General features: G+C 49.4%; 1 protein-coding gene across 2 annotated transcripts in view; it reads left to right on the plus strand.

Annotated features, from left to right (window-relative positions):
- Window positions 1–26,144, plus strand: part of SLC12A8 (solute carrier family 12 member 8) — a 138,596-nt gene that overhangs the window by 56,187 nt on the left and 56,265 nt on the right. For both annotated transcript variants that reach the window (XM_032869446.1, XM_032869447.1), the window contains exon 6: window positions 22,166–22,279. In XM_032869446.1, coding sequence (XP_032725337.1) covers window positions 22,166–22,279 — 114 coding nt within the window. The remainder of the gene's footprint in view (window positions 1–22,165; window positions 22,280–26,144) is intronic.

The following is a 26,144-nucleotide window of genomic DNA, read 5'->3' on the forward strand; positions in this document are numbered from 1 at the left end:
CAGTGTTCTGACCTCAGGTTAAAATTTAGGTGCGGTGGCTCCAGAGAGCTTAGTGATGAGGGTCCTCAGCATGTAGTCACATGACTTCTGTCTAGGTGGTCACCCTGACTCATGTGCAGAGCTGTTGGCCCGGGATCTCCATTCACCCTCCTTTATCTTTCTTCTCTGTTGGATCTCCTCTTTCTGAATCCTATGTCATTCTGATCTGCTATCTCATTTTAATGGAGGTTGTCTTCTAGTAGCTTCTTCTTTCTTTCTTTCTTTTTTTTTTTTTAAGAGAGAGAAAGTGTGAGTGGGGATGGGGGCAGAGGAAGAGAGAATCTTAAGCAAGCTCCACACCCAGCGAGAGCCCAATCTCACAACCCTGAGATCATGACCTGAGCCAAAATCAAGGGTCAGATGCTTAATTGACTGAACCAGCCAAGTGCCCCATCTTCCAGTAACTTCTTGAGAAAGAGCGCATGGAGATAAATGGTTTGAGACTTTCTGTGTCTGAAAATTCTTTTTTCTGTAGTCACACTCGACTCATAGTTTGGCTGAATATCAAATTCCAGGTTGGAAACTATTTTGTTTTAAACTTCTGATTGCTTGTCTCCTGGCTTCCAGTATTGCTATTGAACAATAGTCCATTCTGATTCATAACCTGCTGCATAATCTATAAACTGGTAGGAAGTTCTTTTTGTTTTCTGAAATTTTAAAATGATAGGCTCACATGAGGTTCTGTTTCTATTATGCTGGGCACTGGGTGCGCCATTTCTGGTCTGGTAATGTATCTTTCAGTTCTGGGAAATCGTCTTGAATTATTTCAATGGTGATATTTTTCTATACTTTCATTATCTCTTTCTGATACTTTTTCTATTTGGATATTGGTTTTTTTAGCCCCTTATTTTTATCTTTACTTTCTGAGAGATTCCCTTTGCTCAATCGTCCATTCCTTCAATCAGTTTTCTTATTTTGCTGAACTGTTTTTAATAATCAAGACCTTTTTCTTAGTTTTTTTAATGTTACATTTCATTTTATTTCATTTCAAATTATTTATTTTAATAACATCCTTTTGGGGGGGGAGGTTGTTTCATGGATACAGTCCTTTCTCTTAGCACTCAGAGGATTTGTTGATCTGTTTTTCAAAGATCTATCTTTGCATAGTTTCTGTTTCCCCTGAGCTGCCTTTTTCCTTTTGCTTGGGTCTTTATTGTCCATATCAGAGTCCAGAGTGCTGACCATTACACCATGGGGCCCACCTTTTATTGTCCATATCAGAGGGATTTATCAGATATCTGGTCCTTCTTGGCTTCCTGCTCCTGATTAGAAAAGGCTGATTGGAAATACTGAGTGCACAGCGGGGTCTGGTCAGTTTTAAGCTGGGTAAGATAGTCTGGGAGGACTGGGTATTGGGGACCCTCTTCCAGGACCCTCTTCTAGGTGCTTCGTGAATTGTTTTACCTTCTCCAGAGGTCTCTTCCAATCTTCTTGAAGGATGAGTTGGGCCACCCTTGTTGTGGGAGTTGAGCTAGGGGAAGGGATTAGATATTCAGGATTCAGTAGACATTGCCTTGATTTTCCTCAGCTGGGCCTGACACTGCCAGTCTAGGTCGTTGGTTTACCATCTCTGGAGAATAAATCGCAGGCTTGTGCTGGCCAGGAGCACCCAGTGCTTGGGAACATGGGTAACTTCCCAGAGAGTCCACCCAGTCTTCCTGGTTTTAATCCACCTCTTCTCTCTCCAAAGGCCAGACACCTGGGACTGCCCGTTGGAGACCTTAGAGAATTTTGTTGGGCAAATGAGGTTGGTTTTTACCTTCCCTTTGCTGACTTAAGATTCCATTGTCTCACATTTGATCTTAGCACCACTGGACCATCCACTGTGTTTTAGCTTCCAAAATGTTGCCATTTTCCCTATACTTAGGGCTGATATCCTTTTAAAAGCCTCTTTACTATATATTAGTGGGATTTGGGGAGGGATCAAAAAAAAGGTACATGTGTTCAGTCTGCCATCTTACCCCAGGTCTAGTATTAAGATTTTTAAATGACAAACCAAACACATTTAAACATTTTTTAAAATTGGACTTTTTTTTTTTTTTTAACTTTTTTTCTCTCTAAAAATGAGCCCTTTTCATCTGTAAAGGAAGTATATCTTTTTGTGAGAGGTCCTTATCCCTCCTGCTCCGGCACCCTCTGAAGTCGTGTCTTTCCGGCTGCAGTCACTGGCTGGATGATACCTCCGATTTGGGAAACTGTTTATGGAAACCTTAATGGTGCTTTTTAGAAATAATGTTTCTGAGTGTTTTTGAAGTTGCTTGGGCTGATATTGTAGAGAGATATGAAGAAGGCGTTTCCTCTTGGTGGATTGCTACGATGTGATTTGTGACCTAGGGTCACAATAAATGTTTGTGAATACTTGTTACCTCTAGTAGGTGTGACCTTCTCTGTTGATACTTCATCATCCCAGGCAGAAACTGTGAATTAGCATTGCGGAAACCCTCCCAGGGGACTGTAAAAGCTTTACTCCCCTGCTTTTGAGGGTTGCACAGGCTATAGGGAAACGAGTGTTAGGTATTGCTCTGAGGAAAACAGTGAGTCTGTGCTTGAAATATGTGGGAATAGCATCTAAAGATAAAAGCTTAAATTGTCTAAAGAGGGTTTTATAATGGGCGTCAGGGCTCAAAAGGACTGAAAATAAACAGAAAAATAGTTTACCCAGAAATGAAACCTTAGCTCAAAATGGGAAAATGCATTTATTCCTGAAGAGATTTCTCACTGTGCCTTTTAAAATTGTGTCTTGGTGACACCCGCCTTCCTTTGCCTTTTGTCTCTTTATCTGTTTCTCATTGTCCCACCCCAGCTTTATTTCCCGGTCTGTAATCAATTAGTTATTATAGAAATTAATCAAAAACCTTCCCTGAGCACTGCTGTGTTACATATTATAAAGGAAAACACACTGGTGGAGGATGGCAGAAGAGCTTGACCTTGGAGTGTCAGTGAGGTCTTCAAGGAGAAGGTGACATTTGAATGGACCTTGGAGGTTATGTGGCAGCTCCCCTGGTGGTAAACTGGGAACAGTGGTTTATGTGAAGACACAGAGATGAGAAATGCGTGGAAAATTTCAGGAAGTGGAAGAAGTTAGGTGTGCTGGAACTTAGCATGCTGGGGCCCTGGGGCTTGGGGACAGCTAGAAGGAAATAAGGCTCCTTCAAGTTCAAGGAAGAGCCTTGACCTGAGGTGACTGTGGTTGAATGTGAGGAGATGGAGGGAAGCTCAGGGAACTCAGAGCTGTTGTGTCGCTCCTGTGAATCCCAGTGCTCCTGAGATTAGGTTGTATGACAGACCCTGGTGAGCAACAGAACATCAGCTTGTCCCTGCTGAGATTCCGGTGGTCACCCACACCTGCCCTTCCCTGCTGCCCTCTCTCGGGCTCTCCCTCTTCATCCCTGCCGAGACAAACACCTGGCTGGGCAGGATGTCCTAGGGAATCTCTTGGACAGTGGACTCCTTCAGGACTAGCCTGTGTGGTCACCTTTGGCTCAGACTCCCATCTCTGGTACTGAGATTGTGTCCAGGGAATCAGGGCCATAGGATCCAAGGAGATGTTGGTGCAGAAATACATACTCATGTGCCATATTTTCCAAAGATGTAAGCATGGCAGGTGTGGAGGGTGTCCTGGATAGTCTAGTACGGAGAGGCCAGGTTTCACCCATGAGCTAAAAGGAGCTAGCCAATTTGAAAACTGTGGCTTAAGCATCAGAAATGAGTTTTCTCACGGTTCTAGAGAACGGAAGTCCAAGATTAAGGTTCCAGCTGATTTGGTTCCTGATGAACAATGTCTTCCTGGCTTGTAAAGGTCACCTTCTCTCTGTATCATCACATGGCCTTTCTTCAGCGTGTGTGTGTGTGTGTGTGTGTGTGTGTGTGTGTGTGCACGCGCACATGCATGTGTGTGAGTGCAGTTTGGAGGGGGAGAGAGGATGAGAGAGGGGTCGGGAGTTTAGGAAAGTGTGTGCATCCTCACTAGCTCTCTCCTGTCTCTTTTGATAAGGACACTAATCCTGTCTGATCAGGGCCCCACCCTTATGACCTTAATAACCCTAATTACTTCCTTAGAGATCCGGTCTCCAAATATAGCCACACTAGAGATTAGGGCTTCAACATATGGATTTGGGGAGATAGGTGGGGATATAAACATTCAGTCTATAACAGATCGTATATACTCAATTATAATGCTAATTTATTTTTTATGAAGAATAACATATTTAATTTTAAAATACGGAGTATCAAGGTCATCACAGTCTTTTTTTCTATCCCCCTTTTTCTTAAATAATTGGGCTCACACCATATATGGTATTTTTAAAAGTTAAGATTAACGTAGCAACATTCAGAAGTCCCAGATGGAACGCAGTATAAACATAGGCTTGATGTCATGTCTTCTCTGGAGGATTTTCTTAGTCTTTCTAGTTAGAAAAGCAAACAGATAAACAAAATAACTAGGAATAACTTTAGAACCCCACAGGAGTTTTAAAGAGGCAGAAATCATAAACACTAAGTAAGGTCAGTGGGGTTTTCTTTTAAGTGGGGAAGTGGCAGGCTCAGAGTGGCTCTTTGAAGACCCTGCCTGGGGTGGGTGTGGGTGCAAAAGGAGGGAGCTTAAGGGTGAGGGCTGCCATTGGTGGGGGCTGCCAGTCAGTCAGGGATAGCCTCTGCAGTCCAGGCCATCACAAGCGCAGCCTGCAGTGACGGGTGTGGGGTGGGGGGCTAGAGACCAAGACAGAGGCAATTTTAGAAAACAGTTTTGTGACATCATTCTCTTGTTTCTAAATACCACTTTATTTTTTCCCCTCCCCTCCCTCCACACCCCACCTGCCGCTCTGTCTACACTCCACCACCACCACCACCATCAGGAGGAGACACTCCTGAAATACAAGCAAGTAAGATTTGTTTTAACCAGGAGACCCTCGATTGGCTTTTTCTCTTATTAGTCTGTGATTCCAAATAATAAGCAAAGTTCCCAAGACGCTGCCATAAATATTGGGGCCCACACAGCAGCCCACACAGCAGCCCATGCAGGGTCGCGCATACCATGCTTCTGGCCTGGGGGTGCTCTGTAGACCGCGCCCAGTGCCGCGTCTGCCACACAAACCCGAACACTTCACTTCCCCGCGTAAACGCTGGCCGACCCCATCCAGGATTCGGTGACTGAAGCCTTCTCCCTTGGAACTGGGCTCATTTGCATGGTTGCATGCGTGTGGGGTTTTTAGTCTCTCTGGCACACATCCTCTCCTGGTGGCTGATGGGCTCCCTGATCAGGCACCAGGAGAGACACCGGGACGGGGCTGGGGTCTTGGCGCCCCCCCACCCCCGCCTGCACCGGCGCCCGCAGGTGTCATCCCCTAGCGAGGGAAGAGAAGGTCTGCCTCACAAGTCTCTCTCACCCTGAACACAGGGGCTAGAGATGGGGAGGGAGAGACTTCCCATGATACTCCAAGAATTTATGTCATTTTCCTTCAAAAGTGAAAATATTGGGTTAGGAAGCTTTTTTTGTTTTTATTTAGATTCTTTTTTGTTTATTTGTTTTTTGTTTTTTGCAAGAGACAGCCTAGTGATAAAGAAAAGTGGTTCGTAAACTTACCTGCTCTCATTACTCTCCAACTTATTTCTTAGAGGCCACCAGAATTTCAGGTCACGTGTCTACATCTATTGCGGCATTAGAAATCTTGTACCCCGGCCAAACTTTCTTTACCAAATGGCCCAGATACAACAAATACTTTTTGAAACACCAAGTATATTTCTGCTTGTAAGCAGAGAAAGAAATAAAGTGAAATTATTTACCGGAAGAGAAAAAAAGTGGTGGGTCCACTCACGTTGCTATGGATTTCTTGACTACAAGATCTGAAGACAGCGTAGTGACTGAGCAAGGAAATGGTGGCCGAGATTTATCCTGAGTCTCCCTCCAGCCCAGGCACTGTGCTGAGCATCTTACCTCTCCTTTTCTCCTCCTGGTACCCGAAGGTTGATGTGCTGTTATGGTCTGCGCCATAAAGGTGAGAAAAGTGAGGGCCAGAGAAGTCGTCTTGCTCTCACAGGTCACACAGCTAGTAACTCATGGAGCCAGTGTTGGACCTCAGGCTCCGTGTCCTCCTTAACCATCCAGCTCACACTGCTCCTAGCCATGCTGTTGGCTGAATTCTGACACAAGCAGTACACACAGGGCATGAGGCATCTGAGAAGTTGTTCAGTAGTAGAAAGGGGACTACGGTTGCAGCGTTTGGCACTGGGAGATGTGAGGCCGGGGTCCTCTCAACCACTGCCTACATCAGTTTCCTCCTAAGAGAACTTGATTTTAGATTCATCATTTGTTAGAAATCAGTGGGCTCTGGTCCTTTCCTGACCTCATTCCTCCTCTGTTGGAGCACAGAGCTGGTGTCATGGAAGGACACTGACTGAGGGCAGCAGGTGCCCCCAGCAACGCGGGGAGGGGCTGTACCTTCCATTTCCTCATCTATAAGACAAAGAGGCTTCTTCTACTCCTGATACTGGTTCTTCCTGTCATATCCATCTCACAACTCAGCAGAACTTCCTAGGATGCTGCCTGTCTGACTCCTTCACCTTCCCTGTGCCCGCCAGCATGTGGAACACGCCCTAAGTGAAAAAGTACAAGAATACCCCAAAAGGTAGCGAGTAGAATTGCAATTGGACCTTCCTTTGATGTTTGTGAAAATAACACAAAGCATCAGAAATAGCAGAAGTGCTGGTGGAGGCAAAGAGAGCTTGGCAGGCAGCTTCAAAGTCCCCTCCATTGGGTTCTGAAGGCCGCGGAGCTCAGTAGGGAGTCCGGAGGTCATTGTGTCTGGCTGTAAGAGCCCCAAGGACAGGGACGGCACCTGACTGCGTTTTCTGTCTGGCATCTTAGGGAGTACCTGGCCCGTGGCTGGCGCTCAGTTACACTTGGCTGAGTGACTGGGAAAAGAACCAGAATAGATCAGGCTCCAGTATGGAGATGGACATAGTTCTAGAAAAGACAAATCAGAGTAGCCAGAGGAAGTGTGGTAGCTGTTGTAGGAGAGCGAAGCCGATCAGACTGCCAGAGCACAGTCTCCAGACAAGCAGAATGGAGGGGTGGAAGGAGCTCCTGCTTGAGGGGCCGCATGCCGCACACCTCTGTCTTCCTTCCATCTACCCACCAGGCGGTAGCTGTTAAAGTCCACCGGGTGCTGGGAGTCAGGCTCCAACATGCAGGGAGAATAAAATAGAGGTGGTCCCTGTCCTCATGAACCACGGAGATGATCAGGGAAGGTCATTGCTAATGGCAGTATATGATTTTATTTTATTATTTTTTTAAAAGATTTTATTTATTTGACAGAGAGAGAGAGACAGAGAGCGAGCACACAAGCAGGGGGCAAGGGCAGAAGCAGAGGGAGAATCAGACTCCCCGCTGAGCAGGGAGCCAGACATGGTGCTCAATCCCAGGACCCCGGGATCATGACCTGAGCCGAAGACAGATGCTTAACTGACTGAGCCACCCATGTGCCCCAATATGTGCTTTTATGAGTAGTGCTCCCAGAACCCAGGCTCCTTACTAGCTGTGTGACAGTACGTAACACCGGGACCCTCTGAGTGTGCTCATTTGAAAAATGAAAATAAATGCCTCCCGGGGTGGGGGGGCATTTTTAAGGATTCGCAATGATATTATGTGTCAATAGTGGCTGTGTTTTTCTTTGAGCTTGTGTGTGTATGTGTGTTATGTGTGTATATGTGGGGGGTGGTTCTCTCCCCTCATCCCACTCCCACTTTACTGCTTTCAAGGAAATGAGCATTTTCTGAATATTATGGAGAACAACTTTTTGGTTTTATTATTTTGATGATGATTTCTTCTGTTAAACTTCTTCCTGCTCCTCATAAACTGGCAGAAAATGCTAGATTTCTTAAGGTACAACACCTTAAAATCCTGATTGCAAGAAGTCATGAGAAACATTCCAAAGTAGGGGCACCTGGGGGGCTCAGTCGGTTAATTGTCTGACTCTTGATTTCAGCTCAGGTCATGATCTCAGGGTCCTGGGATTGAGCCCTGTGTCCAGCTCTGTGCTCAGCACGGAGTCTGCTTGAGACTCTCTCTTCCTCTCTCTCTGCCCCTCCCCTCCCCGCCCCCCTCTTTCTCTCTCTAGCTCTCAAATAAGTAAATGGTTTATTTTTTATTTTTTTTTAGATTTGTATTTATTTGACAGAGAGACACGCAGCGAGAGAGGGAACACAAGCTGAGAGTAGAAGGGGAAGTCAGCTTCCTGCTGAGCAGGGAGCCCGATGCTGGGCTTGATCCCAGGACCCTGGGATCATGAACCCAGCCAAAGGCAGATGCTTAACCACTGAGCCACCCATGCACCCCAGTAAATGTTTTTTAAGAAGATTCAAAAGTCAATAAAACAGTAAATTTAAGCAGATCTGTCATTGTCATCCAAATGAAGACCATTTTAAAATTAAACATGCCAAATGTGATCATTACAGGAATAGTTCCGCATGACACTGTCCTAAATTCCTGATGTCATAAGGGAACTTCAGTTACGGCCTAACATAAACATTAGCAACCAAACAAACCCTACCTATTTTTCTGTGTTTTTCTCAAATTTCTATTTGAAGTCAGAAGAAAATCACTTTTTGCTTTCTTGTGCCGCAGCGACTCAGGCGGGAGCCACTTTTCAGACCCTTCTCCCTTGGCAATGACGCCAAATCCCCAGTTCCCACAGTGTAGGCGAAGGTGCTCAGTGAGTGTTGGGAAGGGGACCCTGCAAGACAGGGTTCCAGCCCTGGCCCTGTCACACCCTTGCTCTGTGACCTTGGGCAAGTCACCTGTCTGTGTTTCTGGAAAAAAGAGGATAATGATACCCGCCTCAAGGCACGCTTTAGGGTTGCACAAAGTGATAAACCTTATTTCCTCCCTATCGAAACACCATCCATTTTGAGACACACCACCTTTTCAGGTGGGAAAAATCCGTCCCGATAAGTCTACCTGTTGATTGTAAGACACCCAAGTTTGAGGAGATCAAAATGAAAAAAAAAATCATAATCACGTGGAGGAAATACAGTAGAAAGGCATGCCTTACCATTAGGGGGATTCTAGACATGCATAAGGCAGTCTCACCATTGTGGATGTGACTTCCGAGGTGGGGAGCGGCTACGTCCCTGGGGAAGCTCCCCATCCCTGTCCCTCTGTCTAGCAGTCTGAGATGTGGCTGACTTTTCAGCGTTTCTTCTGGTGCCCTCTTCCCCCCACTCCCAGTCAGATGCCAGGCCCTATGTGGATCAACTCGAGCACATCGTGGCTTCCTTCCTATGTGGAAATTCCACCTTGCAGACACTCAGAAAATATTTCGGCATTCTCTTCTGGACCCAGCCAGTGGTCTCCCCCTGCTGTATGAGCTTCTCTGACACTGACCGGGTGCCTTCCAGCCATTTCCATGTCACTACACAGCCAGAAAATGATAATATTTGTCTAGTACTCCCGGGTAAGGGGAGGGGCAGTCAGTCCAAGAAGCCAAAATCTTCCCCATCTGGAACCCATTCGGGGCCTTCCAGCGTGGCTCACCTTCTCTAGTTAGTTTCCACCATGAAAAAGAAGGCAGAGGAGGAGGAGGGAAAAAAAAAGAGAGAAGAAGGAAATCTGGTAATGTTCATTTCTTTTGCTGGAGGATTGTTAAGGGCACTTTTGTTTTTCAAAGCATTTTTACAGTAATCGTCTTGTAAAGGTCTTGTATCTTGTCTCTTGATCCACATCCCCGGAGCCTGTGGGTACCATGAGCAAACAAGTTTCCACAGCCCCTTGTATGTCAGAGCAACTAGGGAAACTTGTTATTGCTACAAATGTATATTTCCTAGTAGCCTGAGGCCTGGGAATCTGAATGGTAAGAAGTACTCCCGGTGATTCTTTTATGCCAGCAGATCTAGGAACCTCTGCCTTAAGGCCCTTGGGGAGATGATGGCAAAGATACCTTTTATGTGCTGCATTGTTTATATCCTTTCTTACCCTGTGATCCTGCACTGTTTACATCCTTTCTGCTGCAGTGATCCAAACCTAGTCACATAGTCTGTGTCCTTGTACATAGGCCTAGTCCTACCCTAAGTGTGAGGAGGACCCTACCATGAGCAGGGAAACTGTTTATCTGTTGGCCCAGAAGCTCGGCCTCCCAGGGTTGCAAACTTCTACAAGAACATTGTGTCTCAGAGTTTGGTTTAGGGACTGCCTGCTTCAGAATCACCTAGAAGCTCCTTAGAAGAGCAGTCTGAATCAGACTATCAAATTTCGGACCTGTATTCTGTATTTTAAACCAGCACAATGGTTATCTGTAATGCACATTCAGACTTGGGACCTACTGCACATGGGCAAATTAATATAATCCCAGCGATCTGTAAAGGGTTAATTTCCAGGTCAGTGCAGACCTTGTTACCTGGGTCAAAGGCAGGCTTCTTACTGCATTAATAACTAGCCAGACACACAGCTGGTCCCTGAAAGCAGCCAGCCTTGCTTCCGGGGCCACTGTCGGGCTAGTAACCAGGGAAGGATGTTGAGGTCCCTAACAGCCCGATGTGATGGCTTGCACGCACATGAGATTCGGGCCCAGCCTGCCCCGGCTGGAGCTTTGCCTGGCGGCTGGGCTGTGCTCACTCTGGCCATGGTGGGCCTCCCAATCACAGTGGAACTTTCAGAGGAGGCGGGTTGTAACTTAGGATCCACGAGCCCCTGAAGCTACATGCAAAAATCAGACTGGAGAGAGTGTATTTTTCTAGGAGAGGGTCCAGAAATATTGCCAGATTTTCAAAGGCATAGTCAACCCAGAAGGAGGGGAAGATTAAGGATTCAAACAGGAATTTTTAAAGATTAGGACTGTGGAGAATTGTAAACAAAGGCTCATGTCCTGGGAAGGATTTCTGAAGTCCAGCCCTCAGAGCCAACAGCAGATCGTGACCTCCAGCATTCCTTACCTGGCTTCTCTCCTCTTCGCTTCCTGCCTGATTTCTCCTTTTAGGTTTGTCTCTCTCTGGTTTTTCTCCCCACCTTGAACTCGCTGCCCCATCTGGGACTTGGTACCATCCCTCCCCCCATCCGGTCCTTACCCCTCCTCTCCCTTGGTGCCCTAATCAGGAAGCAGAGCTCATTCTTCCATTTGTTCTACCTATGGAATAACAGTGCATGTTGGTGGTTGCTGTTTTTCAAATTAGGTGAGTTTGAACACTGAAGATTTCTCTGGGAGAGGGAGAAGACCATACCTTAGGAGCTCTGAATTCCTGGCTTTTTGGATCTAACCCTTGATAGAAGGTCTTCTGTGGGCAGAGGTCCTCACTCATCCTTGGCTGGAGGAAGGGCAGGAGCAGGCACGCCCCAGGCCTTCCTCTTGTTCTGAGTTTGACTGTGATGAAGAAAGAGTGATTGGCCATAATCCAAGGCACCCCCTCCCCCCAGCCCCCAGCTCCAAGGCCCTCCCACTAGCTTGGATTATTTTTATTCGCTGGCTTTGGCTGTGGAAGGCAGAGAAGCAACCCTTAGGCTGAGGAGGCCGTGGGGACGCAGTCAAGGCTTCAGAAGGAAGTGAGAACTAACACTGTCCAGCTCTACCCCTGCGTCTGCTCCAGCTCTGTGAGCAGGAGGGGGTTTGGGCTGCTGGGCTCCCTGGCCAGCGTTCTGGGGATAAATGCCAGAAGCATGATATCACTGGCTTGGGAGGGCCCTTTCGCACTGCTGGGCCTGCCTGCCTTAGCCTTGAACAGCTGGGAGTTCCAAGAAAATGGACGGAGATACCCTGAGGGATGGGATATGTATCTCCTGCCTGTGCCCCTGCTCCTCTCCCTGAACACGAAAGGAGTCCTCTGGCTGTGGGGAGTGGGCAGACCACCTTCTTCGGTTCTGTAGGAGGGCTGATCATGGCACTTCCTGGCCCAAGCATTTTGGGGGCACCTACTGCGTTGAAAGGCATGGCAGTCTGTGAGAGACATGAAGTCAGGGCGATGTGCCCTCAAGTCACCCACATTTGGGTGGGGAATGAGGTGAAACACCTACAGACACAGAACCGGATGGACAGTCCCAGGCTGAGGGTGGGTGGTGCAGAGAGGACCAGCTGAAACCCGGTCTCCCTGAGCTAGGCCTGCCTCTGTGGCCTGAGAAGCCCCTGGATGCTACCTGGAGGGGAGGGTAGCATTTGCCTCTGGAGCAGTTGGCAGGAGAATGTTGCCTCCTGGGGGCTGGCAGGAGAGGAAGCCCCACATCAGACCTTTGGAGGTTATAGACTGGGGACCGGGTGAGCCTCCCCTTTGACCCTCACTCTGGCCTGGGGGATATCAGTGCTAGAAGTTTCTGAGCTTGTGGCAGAAGTGGCCCCAGGCCTGCTAACCCTCTAACTGATGTGTCACTCTGGCACTTAATGCTCACTGGGGGCTGAGCCATGCCCCTTCGTCTTCAGGGACCGTTTCTGAAGAAATAGTTAGCCCTCCGCCCCCTCGGTAGCCCAGCCCCAGTGCACAGGTGTTTGGGCCAGCACGGGCAATGGGGCAGCCCCTAAAATACCCACGCAAGGATCTCACTTGCCAACGATTTTCTAGGCCCTGTAGAGTGCACGAGTGAAACACTTAGAAATGTAGTCAGAGCCAGGGCTCTGGAACCAGATTCCAGCTGGCCTGTAACTGTGGCTCTGACTTCCTGACTGCGCACCTCATTTCTGAAGAGCAGGTAATAAGGCCTCCCCTGCCGACTTGTCCCAGCATAAAATACAATCATGCAGAAGTGTCGTAGCTGTCACCTAGTGGGTGCTCAGTACATTATTACTACTGTTATCGTCATTTATCCTGGAAGCATAGGTCCCTGGGGGCCCCTGGATTCTATACTTTAAGACTCCAAGCTTCTCAAGCTTCAAGATCTGGGAATCTTGTTAAAATGAAGATTCTGGCAGTGCCTAGGTGGCTCAGTGGGTTAAGCCTCTGCCTTCGGCTCAGGTTGTGATCTCAGGGTCCTGGGATGGAGCCCCACATCAGGCTCTTTGCTCAGCAGGGAACCTGCTCCCCCACCCCCCTGCCGCCTGCCTCTCTGCTTACTTGTGATCTCTTCCTCTCTCTCTCTCTGTCAAATAAATTAAAAAATCTTAAAAAATGATTCTGATTCTGCAGCTATGGGGGTGGGGAGGGGAGAAGAGAGAGCTGAGATTCAGTTTCTTTTTTTTTTTTTCCCCAAAGATTTTATTTATTTGACAGACAGTGAGAGAGGGAACACAAGCAGGGGGAGTGGGAGAGGGAGAAGCAGGCTTCCTGCCGAGCAGGGAGCCCGATGTGGGGCTCGAACCCAGGACCCCAGGATCATGACCTGAGCCAAAGTCAGTGCCTAACCAACTGAGCCATGCATGGGTACCTCTCCATTGTTAATTATTAGTATTTTACAGATCTTGTATGTTCCCTAGGTCCAGACAACGGAGACACACCAGGAAATAAGATAGCGTGGTTCTCGTTCCCACTTGGCAGGGACAACAGAGAGATGAGGGCCATTACAGGACTGGGGAGGGGGGTACCTACAGGACATGCTGGATGGGGGCTTGGCCACACTGGGTTCTGTCTTGCCTGACCAGCTGCCAACTGTGTGGGGTTCTCCTTCTGCAGGTCTCGGCCTTCCCATCTGTGAAACGGATTGGAGGCTAAAGACCCTTATGGCACTATGATGCTGAATCTTCTATAGAATTCTAAGAGACCATCTGCTCCATTTCTTTCTTGGGTAGGACTTGTGGTGGGGAAGAGTTGTCCATGGCTGCTGAAGTGGGGGCAGGAAAGGGTGTCTGGGAATTTGGGTATTTCCAGCATAGCGCCTGGCAGGAAGGGAGCCTTGCTTACATGACTGTGATTATCTTGCTGTCTGTCCCCTGCAGGGGGCCACTTAACATTCTTCCCCCTCCTCTGCTGCCTGCCTGGAGAGGGTGTCCAGGCCAAGACTAGGGAAGGGGAGTAACTCCTAGGTCAGACCTCCTGACTATCACAGAGGGCTAGAGGTGCATAGCGGCAGCCCCTGCGGGGACCACCAGCTGGGTTAGGATTATTTGGGGGTCTGGGGTTCTGGCGTTTAAGTAGGCTGGGAGTTGGGATGCCAGAGGCCTGGACAGAAGGGGTGGTGGTGGTAAGTCGTGGCTGGGTGGAACCCACAGCTAGGGTGGAGATTTCCTGTCAAAACAGCCACTTATCCTGGCCTGAGAGCGCATTCCTTTACCCTAGGAGATAAGAAGGTCCTATTTTCCTCTCAGGGTTCCTTTGAGCCGCCCGCTGCTTTGGGCAGGCTGTTGGAGGCTCTGTGAGCTGGGGTCGCTAGGGCCTCTGTACCCCCCTGGGTAGGGCCCCTGCAGAGGCAGCTCAGGTTCCTGGCTCCCCTCCCAGACTCCCTGCATCCCTGAGCGAGCTCCCACCCCAGCAGCAGCGGTCAAGGGTTGAATCCTGTTGGGTCTCCTCTGCGCTTTGCTTTCTTTACCTGGAGAATGTAGCTGTTTTGTAGGGCTGTTGTGAGCTAATACTACCTGACGGGCTTGGACAGTGACGGACACAAAGCCCAGCTCCGTGTGTGTGGCAGTGCCTCCTATGATCCCAAGCTACCTCTTTGTTTCCTGGGCTCAGGGTAGCCTGAGTTCCCACGGGAGTCAGGCCCTTTCCTGTTCTGGGGCATCTGACCGTTCTTTTCTCTGTAGGCATCTCCAGGCAAAAATCTCATATCTCAACTTGCTGACCCCAAGGCCATTATAAGAAAAGGTTCATTAAGCATTTAAAATAGGGCTCTGTCAGCATCTGGAACAGTTTCTTGGGTATTAGACATCATTCTTCGTCAAGAAAAGGCTTGTCCTCACTTTCACAAGGGAGGAACCCTTTGCTCAGAAAGAACCTCTGAACTGTCCATCCCAGATTGTAGGGGTTGGCGGAAGCCTCTCTGGTTACGGGAAACTTCCAGCCACCCCCTTCCAAGGGGGCCACCCTGACCGCCACCCCAACACACTCAGACCCTTCATTCACCCAGGTTACCAAGTCCTGGGGGCTTTCCAGCTGTTCCAGCCAGCCTTTGTCCCTGAGGGTGGAGCCTTCCCCAGGGGCCTGGAGGCTCCGGGCTGCTCCTCCCTGTGCCCTCTGGGCAGGCACAGCCCCACTTCAGACTTCCCTTCTGGCCACTGCTGGAATGCCCAGCCCACCCTCTGTGTATTTTCTCTCTGGGTGGGGGCCTGGGAGCTGGAAACCCTGCTCACATCCTCTCCCCACCCTCTCTTTGGGGGACCAAACTCCAAAGAGCCTGGAGCCAGAGAGGAGGTTGTGGTGCAGGGCAGGCCACCAGCTGGCTGCCCAGAGCTCCTGTGGGGAAGGAAAACTGGGCCATGGGTGGGTGCCTCGGGAGTATCTTCCAAACCTATCATCATTTCCCTTCCGTCTTCCAGTCCGTGGTCAGTACAGTCCGGCTCAATACAGCCTGACCGAGTTCGGGTTCAACACACTTCTACGGAGTCCCTATAATGGACCCAGATTGTTGTGACCCCATTTGATGGGATGGCCCTGCAGACTGGGCTCAGTCCTCCGTGGGCTCCGGGCCAGACTCTGAGCTCCCGGTGGCTCAGCTGTTGAAATGCGTCAGTGCCTTCGACCTTGAAGTTTCATTATCGGCTTGAACGGAGGGCACCCGACACTGTAATAACAGAAGACCTAGTGGCAGGCCTTGTAATTCATAATTGCTTGGTCACAGCATGTTAAGAAATGTGGCGGCGAGCTCATTTCCCAGTTCGCGTGTTGTGTCACAGCCATGGGGAAGGGAAGAGGTAGCAGCCAGAAGGGGGTGTGTGTGGGGGGGCGCTGGGGTGGTGCTGACATGTTCTAGAAGCCAGTTTGGGATTTTATGTCTGCCACTGGAAATCAGTGGTGTCATTGGAGGCTGGGTGATGAATGTTAAGAACGGGCTCCTGGCTGGGCCACTTTCAGAATTAGAAGGGCTCTAAAACATCACCCCTGCACCTGCCTCATCACCTGGGGGCTCAGTAGGGATGAAGAACCTGCGGCTCATCCCAGATTGACAGTCAGAATTTGCATTTCAAAAGGAAAAGGGACTCACCTTCAGTCCCCCCAGGAACCAGGGCACCCACCCCTGTGCCTAGCCTCTTGTTCCTGACAACGCCCTTCCTTTTTTCCCCAGAGATCTTCAGGATGCTCATTCCAGGAAGGGGCCCCATTCTCCACCCAAGGCAGGAGGACAAGAGCCTGGCTTCTCCCAAATCCATGCTCTCTGGGCCCAGGTCCACTGCCCCCATCCCCACGCCCCTTCTCAGCTCCCAGGAGCTAAGTGCACAGCCCAGAGGAGGAAAAATTCCGCTGGCCAATGCAAACAGCCAGAAGTGTGTGGGGTGAGCTGCCTGTCTTTGTCTGCCTTAGACCATCTGTGGTCAAGCAGTGTGGAGTAATGGGGGGGGGGTGCTTGGGCAGGAGCTCCATGGGGGACTTAGTGACAGGATGGGCCCTGGACACTCTCCTTCTCCTTCACAGTGACCTCTCTTGGTTAGGCCATTTCAGACCTGTTCCCTCCCTCAAGCTGCAGATCTCTGTCCCCAAGCCACAACATCCCAGAGTGGTCACAGCAGGGCAGACCCTCATGGCACTGCCCACCCGGGAGGACCCGAGGCGGGGCATGTGTGCTACACATTCCCTTACTGCCCGCCCTACTATACTTCCTCCTCCTCTGGAGAGCCTCAGCTCACTTCTCTCCTCTTGGCCTCATCCTCCCATCCCTCCCCCACTGCGTTGTTTTGGTGTGTGTCCCTTCCCAGAACCTCGGCCTCTCCTTTCCTTTTCCTTGCAGAGTTGCTCTTCCTGTGATCCCTTAGGCCCCAGTCCGCCCTCTGGGGCCCTCCCTGCCTTCCTCTCTCCCAGGCCCTTCCTCCACTCTTTCTATTCCTGGTTGGACCAGCCTCTCCCATTGTCCATTCCCAGGAAAGGGCTGTCTCGCTGGTCCAGGGGTGAGGGACCAGAGCCAAGAAGAAAGCCAGCGCCGGAAGCTCCTGCCCGCCCTGGAGCTCGGCTCCCAGCAAGGTGCCCCCACGCCAACCCTACTGCCAGTGTCATTTTTAGAAATCTCACTTTCTAAGTTAGTCAGCAGTAGCAATCTGACGCCCACATGTGGGGGCTGATGACTTCCCAACTGCCTCTTGTGACTTCGGCAGACCCCAGAGGTGGGGGTGGCGGGGGCAGGGAGCCACAGGTGCCACAGAGAGATTCCCGGCAGTGACCTGACCAGAGGGTGTGTCACGGCTGCTGACCAGAGCTGACTGCCTTTGGCCAGGACAAGGTGGGTGGGGTCCTGTGAGGACTACCTGGGAGTGGATGGTGGACTCTATGGAATCAGGGCCTACCCAGGGGCACCCGGAGGTGCCATGTTACCTGGATTTGGGAAAGGAAGGCCAGGCCTTTCTGCAGACAGACCTTCAAGTATCTTACCCTCTACCTCTTCTTGCCTGGCTTTTGTCTTGATTTGCTTTCTCTCTCTTATGTCCCCCCACTCCACCCCCCCGGTCTGTGTTGTTTTTCCTAAAAGCACGTAGCTCAAATGGGGCTGAAGTATTTTCGGTAAATACAGAACCAGATGTTTGGGTCAAACCCAGATGTTCACATGTAGTGGGTGCAGGCATGGGGCCTCCCAGGCCTTTCAGGTTTGGAAGATGTCAGCTGAGAAGGCCCGGACTGGCTTCCTGTTGTACCAGCAGAGGAACTAAATGGTTCACAGGGGCCGAGACACAAGCATTAGGGGCCTCTGGGGAAACAGCTGGGGATGAGTTACAGACAGACAGCATGGTGGGTGGAAGACTTTGAATTCAGACAGACATGGAGGCCAGGCGAGGCTCTGCCTGCTCCGAGCTCTGCAAGCCTCCACCGGGCATACACCCCTAGATGTGCATGGCATTCCCTAGTGAGGAGGGTCCCCTGTCAGCCTCCTGCAGAAGGAGGGTGGGGATGCTGTGAGCTCTGTGGATGTCTGCTGGGCTTGGTGAGGACCTGTGTTGCATGCCTTGGCACCCCCCAGCCCCCCACCCCAGGGATGTCCCCAGAAGGGTTTGTTCCATAGGCCACAGGCCTGCCCAGGACCAAGGCCGGCCTCCTGTGTGGGAAGGGCAGGGCCAGGGACGAGGGGATGGTCTCCTGGAAGAGAGGCGGTGGCTGTAGCACAGGCAAGTCTGGCTGTGTACCTTGAACAAGATTCTTTACCTTCCTGAGCCTGGTGTCCTTCCCTCTGATCTTGCAGGGTAGCTCTGAGGATCAAGGAGGACGTTGTAAGGGACTTAGTGCTTGGGGACAGGTGCAAAAGAGGTGCTCAGTAAGGGGCTGCTTGTCAGTGTGTTCAGAAGAGAGGTTGCCCTCTGATGGCCTGCGCACAGAGAGACCCCCCCTGTTGCCTGGCAGGGACAGCAGTGTCATGCATTGTCGTGGCCGTCTGTCCACTGTGAGGCTGGGCACGGGGGCAGGCGGGACAGGGGACGCCATCAGTGTGTGCAGGGCTGGCACAAGTCTCGGCTGCAGGGCAGCCCCTAGAGTGGGAGTCCTGACCCTCAGGTTATATGCCCATTAGAGATGCTTCAGAGGCCTACAACCCCCAAATGATGTGCAAAGTGTGCTGTCGGTGGGGACAGCCTTCATCAGATTCTCCAATGGGGCCATAACCCTAAAACTTAAGAAGCTTTGTCCTGGATGTCAGCATGTCCGGCCTGAAGACCCACTGTGAGAGGCTATGGCAGGTGCCCTGGGTGTGTGCAGCTGAGCTCAACTCGTGCCTCAGCTAGCAAGTCCAAGCTGGTCAGGGACATCAGTGGGTGACCTGGGCATCCACCCTGCCATAAGTTCAAGGGTCAGCTGGGTCCGGTTTGGGGTTTGGGGAGAGACCAGAGCCCTGGAAGCTGGGGTGACGACCAGTAAGTCCAAGCCTCACTGGGGGCTGGCTGAGGCCTGGGGACCTGAGGTGGCGGGGTTTTTAGGGAGTGGAAGTCATAAGGGCTTGGGAAGGTAAGAGCAGAGGAAATAAGGAAGTCCACCATGCTGGCCTCTAGAGCTCCTTCTCATCCACTGGGAAGTGGCACCCAGGAAGGGTGGGCCCTGAGGTCTGTCCCAGGCTGAGCAGGCTGGCCAAAAAGTCATCAAATGATCTCTGTAGGCCTTGAATTCTAGTAGGAGGGTGATCATTGCACGGTCTTACCTCACAGCTTTATGCAGAGGACCTTGGGCTGTGTCTCATGGAGACGTGGCTGTGGGGGCTTGCCCTCCCTCCATTTCTTTTTTTCTTTTTCTTTTGGTTCTTATTTTATCTGCCCTATCTTACTTAAGTTTTTCTCATAAATCACTCAAATCATTTTGAGAAGCAGGTAGAATATAGATGGAAAGAAAAAAATAAATAAAAGAAACTTCTTTACAGAAAAGTGATCTAGAGAAGGTAGGCTTTCAGTCCTGGGATATTCTGTTTGTTTTTCGAAAAGACGTTATTTTGTGTTGGCAAGTGAATTTTGCTTGTGAAAGACAATGTGGAAAATTTGTAAAAGAGAAAAAAGGAGAAATTGCTCATAATTGCATTATATAGACATCCGTAGTTAGTATGTTTCCTTCTTTCCTTACATGCATAAATTAAAGCTTTTTTGGTATTTGTACTATAAACGGTGTCCAGTTTTCTTGCTTCAGGTGTATCATACATAACGTGGACAATTTTCTGTGGTACTAAAAACCCTTTCTAAATATTTAAAATACTTCAGTCCCCCAGAGTTAGAAATGTAGACTCCCCATTTTACATCATTATAAATAAAGCATTGACGATGTTTTTGCCCATAAAGTTCTTTTCAAAGTTGAGGTGATTTCCTTGAGAAAGATTGAGAAGCACACCAGAAGGAGAGGGTTGGCTCAGCAGCACATCAGTGTGAGTGTGTGCTGGACAACGTGTGAGGCTGCATTTGCAGAGAGAGAGGGGATGAGGCAGGCCTCCTCTCAGCCCCCCATGAAAGCCAAGTCACTTACTTAGGCTGTCAGTCTGTGGATCCTGTTGGTGGAGTGGACGGAGAGAGAAGTCTTCCCAGGAACTCATACGTGGGACCTGGGTAAAGCCCCCGGGGCCTGGTGACCAAACACCCACGTCTGTCAGAGCTGCTGTGGGGGCCACTGAGGTCAGTGGGGCCCAGCGAGGCCTCCCCAGCGAGCCCACGGCCCTGCGAGCCCATAACCCTGCGTTCAGATGTGCTCCCAGACCCACACATCATCCCAGCTTGGCCGAACTCTGCTCCAAGGCAGGCTGGGCTGGGTTTTCACCTCAGAAAGGCTAGTCAGTGGGGTCAGCCAGGGGATAAACTAAAGTTAACTCAGCCATTATTGCTTTTTTGTTAATGAGGGGAAGACCAGCTGCGAAGATGCCAAACCATTCAGAAATGTTGCCCGAGACTTGGAATTGAAGGTCTTAGGGCAAATTCCGTGTTCGGGCAGAAGAAAGCAATTGACAGTGATTTTAAGTCCTGACCGGACTCCCCAGGGCCCCTTGTGCTTCACTGAGCTTTCATTTTATTATTTTTTTACAAAATATTTTTCCTATTAAGTTATGAATCTTGGAAGCTACAAAAAGCACTGGCAGTCTCCTTGGACTCAGGAGCGAGCAGGAGCTTTTTTGTGGATGGAAGCTCAGGGGGAAGCTCAGCCCCAAGGTAGGTGGAGGACAGTTGGGCAGGAAATTCTGTCACCACAGCTCTAAGGGTTGGCTGGAGTGATGGCCAAATGCCCATCCTATGTGGTTGTGGGGGTTTTGGGAAAGGGAGCAGGGTTGGCTTCTCTTAGACCATAGTTAACAGGAATAAACCAACTCCTTCTCAGAGATGTGATTCAAAAGCAGAGGCTGGATATCCTATCCTCGGTGTTCCTGAGCCTAACAACACTTGATTGGATCTTCAACTTCCACAGCCCACTAACATGTCCACAGATGCTGTTCAAAGTGACCTCCTTTGACAAAGAAGCAAAGTAGGCTTGAAACCACATGAAACATTTTATTGAAGTCAGGGTACAAATGTTTGAAACACTTTGAAGAAATCAGATCTGAGGTGTTCCTGCTATAAAGTAGCCTATGAACAAGTCAAACGGAAAGCCTGGGTGCAGGATGGGAAAGCATAGCCAAGATCTAAGAGAAAGATTCTTCTTAATGTGACCCGTATTAGCAACCAACCTCTTGTGTGCCAGGCACAGCACTTGACTCTGGGGGACAGAGCTGCGTAAGGCTGGATTTCTTGCCCTGAGGAGTCTAGCTGGGGAAAGATCGAATATGGCCACAGTACTGAGAGCACTTGGAAGGGATTGATCCTGATTTAGGAATTGAGGTAAAACCCAAAGGGAGTAGCATTTGAGATGGGCTTGGAAAGTGAGTACGGCGTTGATGCTAAACACATGGGAGAAGGGTCCAGAGGGCAGGAAGCACAGGGAGGGGCATTACTGATGTTCTCGGGGAGCATCATCTGCGTGACTACTGGGTAGAGGAGAGCAAAGATGAGCAGGAAGCAGCGGGCACAGTGCCCCTTGTCACGGGCTTTGATTCTCATCTTCAGGAATTTGGACTCTGTTCTGCAAACCCATGGAAAGGTTTTTGAACAGGGAAAGTTAGCTTAGTTTTTTAAATTAAAGGAAAATACATAAATACATGCTCAATGAAAGATTTCAGCTATACTGAAATCTATCAAGAAGAAAGGAGAAAAGAAAGAAAAACAGGAAAAAAAAAAAAAAAAGATTGTTCCCCTACCCAAAGCTAACTACTGTTCTCCTTCAAGTCATTTCATCTACATGTCTCTAGAAAAACAGGTCCATGAAGTCAAGCCTGAGAGTGGCAAGGATGATTCTGTCAGACTTCCTCCTCTGTCTCTCTCAATCTCTCTCACACACACATACCTCTATGTTATAACGTTTAAATTTACATAAGATGAGACCATATAGTCCAGGGAAGCCCGCATGCTCTATCTTATGCCTCGGCCCATTTTTTTAAACTTTTTTTTTTAGATTGTATTTATTTTTTTTTGAGAGACAGAGTTCTCACACACGTGCAGACTCCCCACTGAGCAGGGAGCTGATGTGGGGCTTGATCCCAGGACCCCGCCATCACCACGCAATCACTTGGCTCATTTGGCTCTGCTTTGTGTCATTTCAGAGCATGGTTTTGTGGGCTATTCCCCAGAACTGCTGTGGAACAACACTCTGCCAGATTACAGCCCCGGGGAGTCTTTCTTCAGTGTCTTCGGGGTGTTCTTCCCAGCGGCTACAGGTACAGTAATTTGGGTTCTTTCCCACTCCCACATGAGGGTACAGACGCTTGGTTCCTGAAGCTCAGTATTGTAAGTGGCCTGCATGTGCTTCTCGGATGGGTATCTATGTCTGACTTTAGAGATGGCCTTTGCTTTCACTAAAAACCTCTTAACAGAATTTCCTTGTTCATAATTCCTGAAGGCCTCCCTCATTATTTCATCCTTTTAATGCTCCATACCTATGTACTGAAACCTGTAGCCTAGTTAATAGAGACATATTTCTCTCAGGGCTGAACAGGATATATTCCTCAGTAGGACAAGCTCCCCCTTTCACCCCAGACTGAGGGCACATTTGTCCCCAAAACTCCCCTTGTCTCTACCCCAACCCATGCGTCTTCTCCCAGGGGACAGAGAGATGCTATTGCCTTCTCACTACACTGGGTGTGGGTGAAACCAGGGTCCCATGGGCAATGAATGAATCTCCTTACCCCATCGGCCCCATTTTCTGGCTCTCCAGCAGCCAGGGAGGAGGGTTTCAAAGCTGAGGTCCCTCTAGGACTCTTGTCTTGGACTCTGGGCCCTGGCCTGGAGGGTAGTGAGCTAACATGTTGACCAGATGATTGATGAGGAATCACCATTTGTGAGTGACTGGGCTTGTCCCAGAGCATAGACTCAGACAAGCATTTTACTCTTGGTCAGGCCGTGTTGATACCCTGGAGTGTGGCTGATTTTATCTCCTTTTCTGCCTCCCCTCCTGCCTCTGCCTGCCTACCTATGGCTATTTCCTTGCTCATTATCCTCTCCTCAAGTGGGATAGGGATAGACAAAGAGGAGAAGCTACTAGAATGTTGAAAATTTTAAAGGCTGTCTGTGCTGAGTGTTGGCAAGACGTGGAGGAACTGAACTCTTGTACACTACCGGTAGGAATGTAAAATGATACGACCATGTTGGAAAACAGTGGGATGATTTCTTAAATCGAAATTGAACAGCCTATGGCCATACCACCCTAAATGTGTCTGTTCTTGGAAGCTAAGCAGGGCAGTGCCAGATTAGTCTTTGGATGGGCGCCGCCTAGGAATATGAGGTGCGGTAGACTTAAAAGAAAAAAAATTAAACGTATGCCCAGCCATTCCACCCCACGTTATCTACCGCAGAGAAATGAAAACACGTGTTCGTATAGACTTGTGCATGAATGTTCAAAGCAGCTTAATCTGTAATAGTCTCAAACTGGAAACAACTCAACTATTCATCAACAGGCAAATAGATAAATTATGACATAGCTGTGCCATATAGAACTACTAGGCAATAAAAAGGAATGAGCCATTGATCCTGCAACAATACAGATGGTCATAAAATAATGATATTTCATGAAAGACATCAGACAAAAGGAGAGAACCTTTTTTAAAAGATAAAACTATGTAAAACTCCAGTTATATAAAATTCTAGAAAATGCAAACTCTGGTAACAAAGCAGATTTGTGGATGGGGAACTAGGGAAGAGGGGGCAGGCGGGAGGGACAAGGTAATTTTGGGGCAAGAAACTCTATTCCTGATGATGGTGATGGGTTCACGGGTACATTCATATGTGAAAACTTTCCAGATTCTTACAGTTGAAAAACACATGCCACTTATCGCCTGACAGTTGCACCTCAGTAAGGCTGTGCAAGTAAGAAGATGAACAATGTCAGTCACCTTTGATCAGCTTTCCCGAATCCCGCTCCTGCCTCTAGCCATGGCGCATTTTCACTCCTCTTCACTGCCAAACCCTGGGGCTTTGTCTGTGCTCCTGTCTCCATTTTCTGTCTCCTGTTCAGCTTGCCCACTCTCTTCTTTTGGAGTTCCAAACCTGCCCACCACTGAGATGGCCCCGTCCAGTCTTCGGTGGCTGCCACGCTACTCGGTTCAGTGGGCTTCTCTAATTTCTCAGTGTCTTCAGATGGGCAACTTTCACTTCCTCCTCCTTTTCTCATGCCTTCCATGATGCAGCACCCTCCTTGTCCACTTCCTGGCCCTCTGACTTGCCTTCATAGATACATCCTCTTCCTTCTGCCCAGTAAATGTGGGGGTTTTTCAGTCTATGCCCCTGCCCTCTTCTCTTCTTTCTCTCCTGTTTTCCTTAGAATCCCAGCCATGCCTACTGTCCAATGGCCACTCACAAGGCTGATGACTCTCAGACTCGCACCCAGCCCAGACTCCTTTAAGCTTCATACCATATCCTCAGTTGCTTCCATGACATCCTCTCTTGGGCATCTCAGACCCAACATGTTCAGAACCAAGCCCATTCCACCCATCCTCCAACTGGTTCTTACCCTTTACTCCTGATCTCAGGACAATTTGCTCCAGACAGTTGCTCCTGCCAGTAATGGAGACTTATTCATGATAACGTCCTCTTTCTTACCAGTACCCTCCAAGTCCTGTCAATTTTTCCCCCTAAAGGAGGTTCTTTACTTTCTGCTTTTCTCCACCTCTGCTGCTGACCACTCAGGTCCAAACCTTCTCTCTTGCTGGCCACAGAGGAGAGTTTGGAGCCAGGCCTCAGGTCCAGCAGGTCGAATCTTGGTCCACAAATACAGATACGCCAGGAGTAGCGCTTACCTTTGATTCTTCGGAAATACAAAGGGTCAGTCTCGGACTCCAAGCCTTCATTCTGCCAAGATGACTGAAAACTGAGGTCAGTCATTCATCATGCCTCAACCAGTCCCTGCCATTTTGTTCCTGGGTCTCAGGGCCTTACCAAGTCCCGAGGCATGTCTGGCTTTTCAGCATTGTACCGGGAGCCAGACCCTCTTACTGTCCTGTCTGCACATCCCTTCAGGTACATGCTCTGTGCAGCTTCTAAACTATTTTTGAGAACCAGAAATCTGAACCTGGGAGCCCTGTGCTTAGAGCCTTTGTGTTTCCCAGGCCCTCCTTTCTAGGGTCTTGCAGGGTCCCTACTAGTGCTGGCAAGGAGTGGGCCCCAGGTTCACACTGATCTAGATCCTATGTGACTTTCTCTCCCTGCCTCCAGCTTCAGGGACAGTCTTCTCTTACAATATGACAATATGGCGGACACTCCCGTCCAGGGCCAGCATTATGGGCACAAGCCTGTGCATTCACGCTGGGTCCCAAGCTCAGGAGGGCCCCTCGCTTGGTTTGATGGTTTGTGGTTGCTAAAATTCTTAGTAATTTTTGAACAAGAGGTCTTGTACTTTTATTCGCACCGGACCCAGCAAACTATGTACCAAAGTCTATTCTTGTCCCCCCGCCCCCATGCTTTCCCCACCCATTTTGTGGCTTCTTTTCTACCTCCTCGATTCTCTAAAATCTCCCAAGGGCTCAGGCTTTTTAGAAACAGACCCTAAAACAGAGCGCTGGCAAATTCGGCTTCCTCCTGTCACATATCTCTCTCAAGGCAATACAGTATAGGTCAACTCCTCTTGAATGGACAGAAAAGGTAAGGGGGAAAACAAATACAGGGAACTTTTTAAAAAGTTAACATTTGAAAATATTGTCCTGCCCTCCCTCCCCCACACAGGCAGAACACACTTCAAGAGGCTTCCCGGCTGAGCGTTTCCTCGGACCTGGCCATGAGTCCTAAGGCCAGGTCAAGAAACTCCAGGCCCAGAGGCCAAAGGGCAGTCACACCTGAGGGGGGCCGTAGGCCTCCTTGGCTGGCAGCACCCCAGGGGGCACTCCGGGAAGGTTGTGTGAGTAATGTGACCCTGCTGGGCTCCCTCCACACTGCTCCACGGTGCCCCTCCTTGGCCTTTCCAAGCCTGGTATCTTAGAGAGAGAGGGGATGCCTGGTTTGAGGGGGGCAGAGAATGGCGGGCCCCACTTCAGTATTTTTCCCTCCAGCAAGACATGAGCAGCCTGAGATTTGAAGAGCCATACAGTAGCCCCG

Source organism: Lontra canadensis, unplaced genomic scaffold (assembly GCF_010015895.1).
Source record: "Lontra canadensis isolate GAN:19392208 unplaced genomic scaffold, GSC_riverotter_1.0 scaffold38, whole genome shotgun sequence".
Taxonomy (NCBI): domain Eukaryota; kingdom Metazoa; phylum Chordata; class Mammalia; order Carnivora; family Mustelidae; genus Lontra; species Lontra canadensis.